Here is a 12,475-nt window from a genome sequence, read left to right as displayed (position 1 = left end):
CAAAACAGCATGAAATAGCGTGATAACACATGCCATAGCATAGAATGTTGCAAAAATAACCAAAAACACCTGAAAAATGCATGTTGAAAAAAATGACCGAAAAAAGGCAAGGCTATAGTATGGCAAAAATGTCAAAATATGACACGTCCCAAAAACAGCTAAAAACACCTCAAAACAGCATGAAATAGCGTGATAACACATGCCATAGCATAGAATTTTGCAAAAACGACCAAAAACACCATAAAAATGCATGTTGAAAAAAATGACCGAAAAAAAGGCAAGGCTATAGTATGGCAAAAATGTCAAAATATGACACGTCCCAAAAACAGCTAAAAACACCTCAAAACAGCATGAAATAGTGTGATAACACATGCCATAGCATAGAATGTTGCAAAAACGACCAAAAACACCATAAAAATGCATGTTGAAAAAAATGACCAAAAAAAAGGCAAGGCTATAGTATGGCAAAATTGTCAAAATATGACACGTCCCCAAAACAGCTGAAAACACCTCAAAACAGCATGAAATAGCGTGACAAGAAATGCCATAGCATAGAATGTTGCAAAAAGGGCCAAAAACACCATAAAAATGCATGTTGAAAAAAATGACCGAAAAAAAGGCAAGGCTATAGTATGGCAAAAATGTCAAAATATGACACGTCCCAAAAACAGCTAAAAACACCTCAAAACAGCATGAAATAGTGTGATAACACATGCCATAGCATAGAATGTTGCAAAAATAACCAAAAACAACATAAAAATGCATGTTGAAAAAATGACCAAAAAAGGCAAGGCTATAGTATGGCAAAATGTCAAAATATGACACGTCCCAAAAACAGCTAAAAACACCTCAAAATAGAGTGAAATGGCGTGACAAGACATGCCATAGCATAGAATGTTGCAAAAACGACCAAAAACACCATAAAAATGCATGTTGAAAAAAATGACCAAAAAAAAGGCAAGGCTATAGTATGGCAAAAATGTCAAAATATGACACGTCCCAAAAACAGCTAAAAACACCTCAAAATAGAGTGAAATGGCGTGACAAGACATGCCATAGCATAGAATGTTGCAAAAACGACCAAAAACACCATAAAAATGCATGTTGAAAAAAATGACCAAAAAAAAGGCAAGGCTATAGTATGGCAAAAATGTGAAAATATGACACGTCCCAAAAACAGCTAAAAACACCTCAAAACAGCATGAAATGGCGTGACAAGACATGCCATAGCATAGAATGATGCAAAAAGGGCCAAAAACACCATAAAAATGCATGTTGAAAAAAATGACCGAAAAAAGGCAAGGCTATAGTATGGCAAAAATGTCAAAATATGACACGTCCCAAAAACAGCTGAAAACACCTCAAAATAGACTGAAATGTCGTGAAAACACATGCCATAGCATAGAATGTTGCAAAAACGACCAAAAACACCATAAAAATGCATGTTGAAAAAAATGACCAAAAAAAAGGCAAGGCTATAGTATGGCAAAAATGTCAAAATATGACACGTCCCAAAAACAGCTGAAAACACCTCAAAACAGCATGAAATAGCGTGACAAGACATGCCATAGCATAGAATTTTGCAAAAACGACCGAAAACACCATAAAAATGCATGTTGAAAAAAATGACCGAAAAAAAGGCAAGGCTATAGTATGGCAAAAATGTCAAAATATGACACGTCCCAAAAACAGCTAAAAACACCTCAAAACAGCATGAAATAGTGTGATAACACATGCCATAGCATAGAATGTTGCAAAAATAACCAAAAACAACATAAAAATGCATGTTGAAAAAAATGACCGAAAAAAAGGCAAGGCTATAGTATGGCAAAAATGTCAAAATATGACACGTCCCAAAAACAGCTAAAAACACCTCAAAATAGAGTGAAATGGCGTGACAAGACATGCCATAGCATAGAATGTTGCAAAAACGACCAAAAACACCATAAAAATGCATGTTGAAAAAAATGACCAAAAAAAAGGCAAGGCTATAGTATGGCAAAAATGTCAAAATATGACACGTCCCAAAAACAGCTAAAAACACCTCAAAACAGCATGAAATAGCGTGATAACACATGCCATAGCATAGAATGTTGCAAGAATAACCAAAAACACCTGAAAAATGCATGTTGAAAAAAATGACCAAAAAAAAGGCAAGGCTATAGTATGGCAAAAATGTCAAAATATGACACGTCCCAAAAACAGCTAAAAACACCTCAAAATAGAGTGAAATGGCGTGACAAGACATGCCATAGCATAGAATGTTGCAAAAACGACCAAAAACACCATAAAAATGCATGTTGAAAAAAATGACCGAAAAAAGGCAAGGCTATAGTATGGCAAAAATGTCAAAATATGACACGTCCCAAAAACAGCTAAAAACACCTCAAAACAGCATGAAATAGCGTGATAACACATGCCATAGCATAGAATGTTGCAAGAATAACCAAAAACACCTGAAAAATGCATGTTGAAAAAAATGACCAAAAAAAAGGCAAGGCTATAGTATGGCAAAAATGTCAAAATATGACACGTCCCAAAAACAGCTAAAAACACCTCAAAATAGACTGAAATGGCGTGACAAGACATGCCATAGCATAGAATGATGCAAAAAGGGCCAAAAACACCATAAAAATGCATGTTGAAAAAAATGACCGAAAAAAGGCAAGGCTATAGTATGGCAAAAATGTCAAAAGATGACACGTCCCAAAAACAGCTAAAAACACCTCAAAACAGCATGAAATGGTGTGAAAAGACATGCCATAGCATAGAATGATGCAAAAAGGGCCAAAAACACCATAAAAATGCATGTTGAAAAAATGACCGAAAAAAGGCAAGGCTATAGTATGGCAAAAATGTCAAAATATGACACGTCCCAAAAACAGCTAAAAACACCTCAAAATAGAGTGAAATGGCGTGACAAGACATGCCATAGCATAGAATGTTGCAAAAACGACCAAAAACACCATAAAAATGCATGTTGAAAAAAATGACCAAAAAAAAGGCAAGGCTATAGTATGGCAAAAATGTCAAAATATGACACGTCCCAAAAACAGCTAAAAACACCTCAAAATAGAGTGAAATGGCGTGACAAGACATGCCATAGCATAGAATGTTGCAAAATAACCAAAAACACCATAAAAATGCATGTTGAAAAAAATGACCAAAAAAAAGGCAAGGCTATAGTATGGCAAAAATGTGAAAATATGACACGTCCCAAAAACAGCTAAAAACACCTCAAAACAGCATGAAATAGTGTGATAACACATGCCATAGCATAGAATGTTGCAAAAATAACCAAAAACACCTGAAAAATGCATGTTGAAAAAAATGACCAAAAAAAAGGCAAGGCTATAGTATGGCAAAAATGTCAAAATATGACACGTCCCAAAAACAGCTAAAAACACCTCAAAACAGCATGAAATGGCGTGACAAGACATGCCATAGCATAGAATGATGCAAAAGGGCCAAAAACACCATAAAAATGCATGTTGAAAAAAATGACCGAAAAAAGGCAAGGCTATAGTATGGCAAAAATGTCAAAATATGACCCGTCCCAAAAACAGCTAAAAACACCTCAAAACAGCATGAAATAGCGTGATAACACATGCCATAGCATAGAATGTTGCAAAAATAACCAAAAACACCTGAAAAATGAATGTGAAAAAAAATGACAAAAAAAAGGCAAGGCTATAGTATGGCAAAAATGTCAAAATATGACACGTCCCAAAAACAGCTAAAAACACCTCAAAACAGCATGAAATGGCGTGACAAGACATGCCATAGCATAGAATGTTGCAAAAATAACCAAAAACACCTGAAAAATGCATGTTGAAAAAAATGACCGAAAAAAAGGCAAGGCTATAGTATGGCAAAAAATGTCAAAATATGACACGTCCCAAAAACAGCTAAAAACACCTCAAAACAGCATGAAATAGTGTGATAACACATGCCATAGCATAGAATTTTGCAAAAACGACCAAAAACACCAAAAAAATGCATGTTGAAAAAAATGACCGAAAAAAGGCAAGGCTATAGTATGGCAAAAATGTCAAAATATGACACGTCCCAAAAAACAGCTAAAAACACCTCAAAACAGCATGAAATAGTGTGATAACACATGCCATAGCATAGAATGTTGCAAAACGACCAAAAACACCATAAAAATGCATGTTGAAAAAAATGACCAAAAAAAAGGCAAGGCTATAGTATGGCAAAATTGTCAAAATATGACACGTCCCCAAAACAGCTGAAAACACCTCAAAACAGCATGAAATAGCGTGACAAGAAATGCCATAGCATAGAATGTTGCAAAAAGGGCCAAAAACACCATAAAAATGCATGTTGAAAAAAATGACCGAAAAAAGGCAAGGCTATAGTATGGCAAAAATGTCAAAATATGACACGTCCCAAAAACAGCTAAAAACACCTCAAAACAGCATGAAATAGTGTGATAACACATGCCATAGCATAGAATGTTGCAAAAATAACCAAAAACACCATAAAAATGCATGTTGAAAAAAATGACCAAAAAAAAGGCAAGGCTATAGTATGGCAAAAATGTCAAAATATGACACGTCCCAAAAACAGCTAAAAACACCTCAAAATAGAGTGAAATGGCGTGACAAGACATGCCATAGCATAGAATGTTGCAAAAGCGACCAAAAACACCATAAAAATGCATGTTGAAAAAATGACCAAAAAAAGGCAAGGCTATAGTATGGCAAAATGTCAAAATATGACACGTCCCAAAAACAGCTAAAACACCTCAAAATAGAGTGAAATGGCGTGACAAGACATGCCATAGCATAGAATGTTGCAAAACGACCAAAAACACCATAAAAATGCATGTTGAAAAAATGACCAAAAAAAAGGCAAGGCTATAGAATGGCAAAAATGTGAAAATATGACACGTCCCAAAAACAGCTAAAAACACCTCAAAACAGCATGAAATGGCGTGACAAGACATGCCATAGCATAGAATGATGCAAAAAGGGCCAAAAACACCATAAAAATGCATGTTGAAAAAAATGACCGAAAAAAGGCAAGGCTATAGTATGGCAAAAATGTCAAAATATGACACGTCCCAAAAACAGCTAAAAACACCTCAAAATAGACTGAAATGTCGTGAAAACACATGCCATAGCATAGAATGTTGCAAAAACGACCAAAAACACCATAAAAATGCATGTTGAAAAAAATGACCAAAAAAAAGGCAAGGCTATAGTATGGCAAAAATGTCAAAATATGACACGTCCCAAAAACAGCTGAAAACACCTCAAAACAGCATGAAATAAGCGTGACAAGACATGCCATAGCATAGAATTTTGCAAAACGACCAAAAACACCATAAAAATGCATGTTGAAAAAATGACCGAAAAAAAGGCAAGGCTATAGTATGGCAAAAATGTCAAAATATGACACGTCCCAAAAACAGCTAAAAACACCTCAAAACAGCATGAAATAGTGTGATAACACATGCCATAGCATAGAATGTTGCAAAAATAACCAAAAACAACATAAAAATGCATGTTGAAAAAAATGACCGAAAAAAAGGCAAGGCTATAGTATGGCAAAAATGTCAAAATATGACACGTCCCAGAAACAGCTGAAAACACCTCAAAATAGCATGAAATGGCGTGAAAAGACATGCCATAGCATAGAATGTTGCAAAAACGACCAAAAACACCTGAAAAATGCATGTTGAAAAAAATGACCAAAAAAAAGGCAAGGCTATAGTATGGCAAAAATGTCAAAATATGACACGTCCCAAAAACAGCTAAAAACACCTCAAAACAGCATGAAATAGTGTGATAACACATGCCATAGCATAGAATGTTGCAAAAATAACCAAAAACAACATAAAAATGCATGTTGAAAAAAATGACCAAAAAAAAGGCAAGGCTATAGTATGGCAAAAATGTCAAAATATGACACATCCCAAAAACAGCTGAAAACACCTCAAAATAGCATAAAACAGCTTGATTGTAACCTTGTAAAAACGGTCAAAAATGCCACAAAAAAATGTTGAAAAAATTACCAAAAAGGCAAGGCTATAGTATGGCACAAATGTCAAAACATGACATGTCCCAAAAACAGCATAAAAAAACCCTCAAAACAGCATAAAATGGTGTGACAAGACACACCATAGCATTGAATGTTGCAAAAACAGCCAAAACACCATTAAAATGCCTACCGAAAAATTGAATGAAATGCAATACTAGTACGTCGAAAAATGTCAAAAAATGACACGTGTCAAAAACAGCTGAAAACCACATAAAAGAACATGTAGAGACAGGTCATAGTATAGAATGTTGAAAAAACGTTCCAAAACATTATAATGTAGCATGTCGAAAAAATACAGAAAACGTCATACTATCGTTTGTCAAAAAATGTTTTTACATTTTATTGCTCTGTCGTATTAAATGTGCTGAAAAAATAAAGCTGCCTTGCTTCGCTGATGACGTCTTTGGGTGTTTTTTGACAGCATACTATAATATGACGTTTTGGGGTCATTTTGGACAGCACACTGTATTCCGACTTTTTTGTGCCTTTTTTTTACCACTTTATTTTTTATTGGTTTGACAAAAGTGTTAGAACAAGAGGAAAAAACAGCATAACAAAGACAAACAAATAAAGAAAGAGGAGACAAAAAGTTCTGGATTGCCATTTCTGACCAAAAAGCATTAATTCCTATTTCATATTTAGTGGTTCAGTCTTTCATTTTGTCGTTGACATGTAAACATTACACACGTTCTAGGTATGACACAGCCCAGAATTAGGTTAATGGCCTAATGAATATTAATCCCAAATTGTACAATTTCAGGACAGCTGAGTAATGTGTGTAGTCTAGAGGGGTGCAAATTCTCCAGATATCAACTATGCCAAATTCTTTAAATACTGTCTTGATCATTTTTGTAACATGGTTGGCATTTTTCTTATTGTTGTTTGAGTCTAAATGACTGTTCATAACAATGTTAAAATCACCCCCACAGATTAATGTTCCTTCCATTTCCAAAATTCTGTTGTCAGTAGAGTTTTGAAAAAAGGCTTGTCACTGTTAGGTAGGGCATAGACACTAACCAGCGCCACTTTTTCATTTTCAAGTTTTCCTTTTACAATAGTATATCTTTATTCCTTGTCACTGATTTCTTTAGTACTTTATATTTACTTATTAGCACTTATAGTATGTATTTCTTCAGTGAGTTAGATATAAGTATTGTCACACCTCCGCTCTTAACTATTAAAAGTATTTGGATAACCAAATCTCCTACGCTTCTCATGCTCCTGTCTAGAAAGGCGTGTTTCCTGTAGAAATAAAATCTACGCTTTGTCCTTCCTTAATTTAGACATTATTTCCTTCATTGAACAGGGTTAATAAACCCGCTCACATTCAACGACAATATCCTAATTTTAGTCTCTATCATCTCTATTGGTGGTGCCATTTTGTAATCCAGACCCAAAAAGAAATTCCACGTCATCATAGTGTACATCATTTGTAGACCAACCCATGAAAATTTCATGTAAATTATTTGTTTAATTAACATTAATACAAAAAAAGCGCTGCCAACAGACCGCCATCATTCCCAGTTATTGAATAGGTGACATCAAACCAAGGCAGTCAGGCTGGGGCACCAGGCCCCCAGAAAAACTAAAAACGGAAGCAATGGAGAGCAGCTGGATAAGAGATGAGCGATGTGTTGTCGTTTTTATAAAGGATTCAATCTAAAGTCTGACTTTAGAAAGTCACGTAAAGTGGAGAATCTAAGTTTTCCGCTGATATCAGATATGCTTAGACAGCCTGAGGCTCCGCACTGAACGTGATTACATCATCAATTTCTGCGCATTGATTCGCCAGGGAAACCCACGTTGTTCAGCCCTCTGAGCCAATCAGCGAGGCCCCTGAAGCGGTTGTCCCGCCTCCTGTGTCCCGATTGGACGAAACTTTCGACGCCCTCCCGGAAATTTGAACACACGGAGGGAATACGAGGCGAAGTAGGTGTGTTTGTTTACATGAAAACAAACCCAAAATAACAGAGTAGCAGGACATCAAAAAGCAAGACATGGCTGTCAAAATAACGATGGACAGCTGAAGAGACGCTGCAAGCATTTTTTTGAACGAGCGTCCTCGCGACGCTGCAGCTGATGGTCGTCTCAAACAGCTGATGCAGCAGCAGGAGGACAGACAGGACAGCGACTGTTACTGAGTGTAATGTCCCACACTGACTGCGCCTGCTGCTCATGTCCGGATATATCTGCTCACCTCACTGACTTCATGTTGTTTTCTGTGTTTAACAGGAAACTGTGTCTCCAAAACCGAGGGACACGACAGGCGCTCTGCACCGACGCACGGGTAAGATTGGAAGAAAAAAGCTGAATGCAGTGTGCTGGATGGGATTAAGGTGAGTACCGGTCGTAATATCTGTGTTGTGTTTACGCCACAGAGCAGTACTTATTGTACTACTTGTGTTTTCAGCTGCTGGAAGCGAGGAGAGCTGTCTCGGCCAAAGAAGTAACGGATATTTGGAGAGGAATAGGACATGACATGATATCGGCTGCAGATTGTGAGGACACCATCACACAGACCGGCACCGACTGTATACTACCCTGAAGCAGCAAAGAAACATTAAGAACAACTCTGCTGTATTGCTTTTTTTCTTCAGTTTTCTTTTAAATAAAGCTTTACTATTTTCAATATGTTCCTGGCAAATGTGTCTTTTCTCTCAATCAACCGATATTGTGAAAGTGTCTTCAGTGACTGTACAATAATAAAAATATAATAATAATAATAATAATGATAATAATAATAGCAATAACAATGATGAGAATAATAATAGCAATAACATTGATAATGATAATAGCAATACTAATATAATAATAAATTATTATTGCTATTGTACTGTTAATGGGTGGGGCTGATATATCTGTCTTTCGGTCTCTCTAGCTACAACAGTCCTCATCTGACAAAAGCTCGACCGATATATGAGTCAGGCCGATAAACCTTGACTTCCGACAGACGTCACTGCCGATACTGGTTTTACCTGTTTCTGGACCACTTTGCCCTATTTTTCAGCCAAAATGATATATAACTCAATTTTTGTGCTGTAACTTCTTCTACAATATGATGATGAAATTTTATGGCATAAATAAAATAAAAATATTTTTATTTTATTTATGCCATAAAATATTATTGTGCTGTAGATTCATATAGTTTAGACACTGATTGTGATATTCCAGAACAAGTTACAGCACGAAAATTGAATTTTATATCATTTTGGCTGAAAAATAGGGCAAAGTGATCCAGAAACAGGTAAAACCAGTATCGGCAGTGACGTCTGTCAGAAATCACGGATTATCGGCCTGACTCATATATCGGTCGAGTTTTTGTCAGATGAGCCTTTTATCAGTAGAGCAGACAGGTACATCAGCTGCTGCGCATATGAACGACACTAAATCTGTCAGTCGTTGGTCAGTTTCGGACATGGTGGTTTGCCCCTCCCATTAATATTACTATACAGATAATAATAATAATAATGATGATAATATAATGTGTTATTATTATTATTGCTATTATTTTTGCTTTTTTACTATTATTATTGTTGTTGTTGCTATTATTATAATTATTATTATTATTATTATTGTTATTATACAGTCTCTGAAAAAACCTTTCACAACATCGGTTAATAGAGAAGACACATTTGCCAGGAACATATTGGAAATAGTAAAGCTTTATTTAGAAAAACAAGAAAAAAAGCAGCATAGCAGAGACGCTTTAAATGTCTCTTTGCTGCTTCAGGGTCGTATATACAGGCGGTGTCGGTCTGTCTGATGGTGTCCCACTACGCAACCTCATCGCGTCCTCATCTGATATCATGTCATGTCCTATTCCTCTCCAAATATCCGTTTCTTCTTTGGCCGAGACAGCTCTCCTCGCGTCCAGCAGCTGAAAACACAAGTAGTACAATAAGTACTGCTCTGTGGCGTAAACACAACACAGATACTACGACCGGTATTCACTCTGATCCCATTCAGCACACTGCATTCAGCTTTTTTCTTCCAATCTTACCCGTGCGTCGGTGCAGAGCGCCTGTCGTGTCCCTCGGTTTTGGAGACACAGTTTCCTGTTAAACACAGAAAACAACATGAAGTCAGTGAGGTGAGCAGATATATCCGGACATGAGCAGCAGGCGCAGTCAGTGTGGGACATTACACTCAGTAACAGTCGCTGTCCTGTCTGTCCTCCTGCTGCTGCATCAGCTGTTTGAGACGACCATCAGCTGCAGCGTCGCGAGGACGCTCGTTCAAAAAAATGCTTGCAGCGCCTCTTCAGCTGTCCACCGTCATTTTGACAGCCAGGTCTTGCTTTTTTCTGTCCTGCTACTCTGTTATTTTGGGTATGTTTTCATGTAAACAAACACACCTACTTCGTCTCGTATTCCCTCCGTGTGTTCAAATTTCCGGGAAGGACACATGACGTCAAAAGTTTCGTCCAATCGGGACAAGGGAGGCGGGACAAACCCTTCAGGAACCTCGCTGATTGGCTCAGAGGGCTGAACAACGTGGGTTTCCCTGGCGAATCAATGCGCAGAAATTGATGATGTAATCACGTTCACTGCGGAGCCTCAGGCTGTCTAAACAGAGTGGAAAACATAGATTCTCCTCTTTACATGACTTTTTAAGGCATTTTGACAAGATAAACGTTTCAAAGTCAGACTTAAGATGGAATTCTTTATAAATACAACAACACATCACTTGTCTCTTATCCAGCTGCTCTCCATTGCTTCTGTTTGCTCAAGTAACTGGACATGGTGAAAAATATATATTCATAATAATTGAAGTAAAATGATACACCTCAATCCAAAAAGACTTGACTGCAGGGCAGTGCCACGGCATATGATACAAAGTTCCCACTTGTCCACCTTCATGCCAACAGAGATCTGAAACATTTGGATCCATTTTTTTTTAATTCTAGAGGGAGTGATACCAGCTCTGTGAAGGATTTTTAATTGTATAAGTCTACCTTTGACTGATTTTTATGTTGTTTTAATGTCTCTCCAAATATTCTCCCATTCAGCTGAAGTGAATTTGACCCCCAAATCGTGTTCCCATTGTGACTGTTGGGATATGAGGAAGACTGGGGCAACATCTTGTATAAACCTGAGTCAACTCTTCTGTCTAATGATAAGAATCTGAGTTTTTGTTTTTTTTTATCTATCTCATAGTTATAGTCAAAATATTCTTTGGGAAATTTGGAAAAAAAAAAGATTTTAATTGGGAATACTGCAAAAAACGTATGTTTAAATTATCTTCTAAGTTCCTCATGATCGTAAAATCTCCCTGTTCTCCACAATTAGTGAAATTTCTTTAATAGTGTGTTGATAACATATAATATTGGACAATGGATTCCCTGAAGCCTTAAAAGCAGCGTTATTCCATATTGGGCAGGATTGTAGAGCATTCTTGTAATACTCATTCTTTTAGGGATTTATCTACTTATGTTGCACAAGAACTTAATAGAAATGTCTGGGTTTTTTTTAAGAGGAACAGTACTATACCAGAGTGAGGATAATGAAACAACTTAGTTCTAATTTTTATAAAATATTCTTCCAGCCAATCCCAACTCCCTTTATTTCTTTTTATAAATATAAATAATGTTTGTACTATTTCTGACCATATGCTATACTATTACCTTTCTGTGACATTTTTGACAACATACTATACAATGATGTTTTTATGACATATTTTGACGACATGCTATATTATGATGTTTTGATAACATTTTTTAAGGACATACAATACTATTATGTTTTCATGACATTTTTGACAAACCACTATACTATGACGTTTCTGTGACATTTTTTGTGGTATTTTTGACATAATATACTATGATGTTACAATGACATATAAAAGACATAAAAATTTAATTTAAAAAGTCACAACAAATCATCGTATGGTATGTCATAAAATTGCTAGAAAAAGTCAGTATAGTATGCCACAAAAAAAGTTGTGAAATGTCATAGTAAAGTATATTATTAAAATGTCATAAAAAATAGTCATAGTATATTATACTATATTATACTATTGACCTAACCTGCATGTCTTTCGAACATGGGAGGAAGTCAGAGAACCTGGACAAAACCCACGCTGACACGGGAAGAACATGGAAACTCTGACGGGCTCCTTCTCCCAAGGTACGACCCCGCCGGTTTGAACATGGGACCCTGTTGCATAAAAAAGTATGTAAGTATGTAAGTATTTCTTAAAAAGTCAAAGCATGATATGTGATAGGCATCACATAACTGTCTTAAAATTCCCTAAAAAGTCAGAGTATAGTAGTAATCAAATTTCTTCATGTTTAATTCATAGTACAGAATACAATAAAAACTAATTTACAAAAGAGTCATAGTGTAATATGTCAAAAAAGTAATTAAAAAGACAGTAAATTACTTCTAAAACTAAAACACAGAAAATTAGT

At 36.1% G+C, this 12,475-nt stretch overlaps 1 protein-coding gene and 1 long non-coding RNA gene across 7 annotated transcripts in view; one reads left to right on the top strand and one right to left on the bottom strand.

Moving 5' to 3' along the window:
* The first annotated feature begins 8,005 nt into the window (after window positions 1–8,005).
* On the top strand, window positions 8,006–8,704 carry LOC148187420 (uncharacterized). Its single transcript, XR_015778670.1, has 3 exons — window positions 8,006–8,209; window positions 8,299–8,402; window positions 8,477–8,704. It is a non-coding gene; the product is annotated as an uncharacterized LOC148187420 (long non-coding RNA).
* A 1,006-nt stretch (window positions 8,705–9,710) lies between these two features.
* The window catches only part of LOC121953229 (uncharacterized), a 55,542-nt gene continuing 52,777 nt past the window's right edge, over window positions 9,711–12,475 (bottom strand). Inside the window, exons 5-8 of one of the 6 annotated variants that reach the window (XM_088087452.1) lie at window positions 12,092–12,221; window positions 10,421–10,569; window positions 10,018–10,121; window positions 9,711–9,943 (exon numbers count right to left, since the gene is read on the bottom strand). In XM_088087452.1, coding sequence (XP_087943578.1) covers window positions 10,063–10,121; window positions 10,421–10,569; window positions 12,092–12,221 — 338 coding nt within the window. In that variant the 3' untranslated portion in view covers window positions 9,711–9,943; window positions 10,018–10,062. The other 5 variants (XM_088087450.1, XM_088087451.1, XM_088087449.1 and 2 more) reach the window with 5 other exon arrangements.

This window comes from Plectropomus leopardus, chromosome 14 (genome assembly GCF_026936395.1).
Source record: "Plectropomus leopardus strain MGB_pleo_1.0 chromosome 14, ASM2693639v1, whole genome shotgun sequence".
Lineage (NCBI taxonomy): Eukaryota > Metazoa > Chordata > Actinopteri > Perciformes > Serranidae > Plectropomus > Plectropomus leopardus.
The sequence above is the reverse complement of the archived record's forward strand: the minus strand, read 5'-3'. Positions and strand labels throughout refer to the sequence as shown.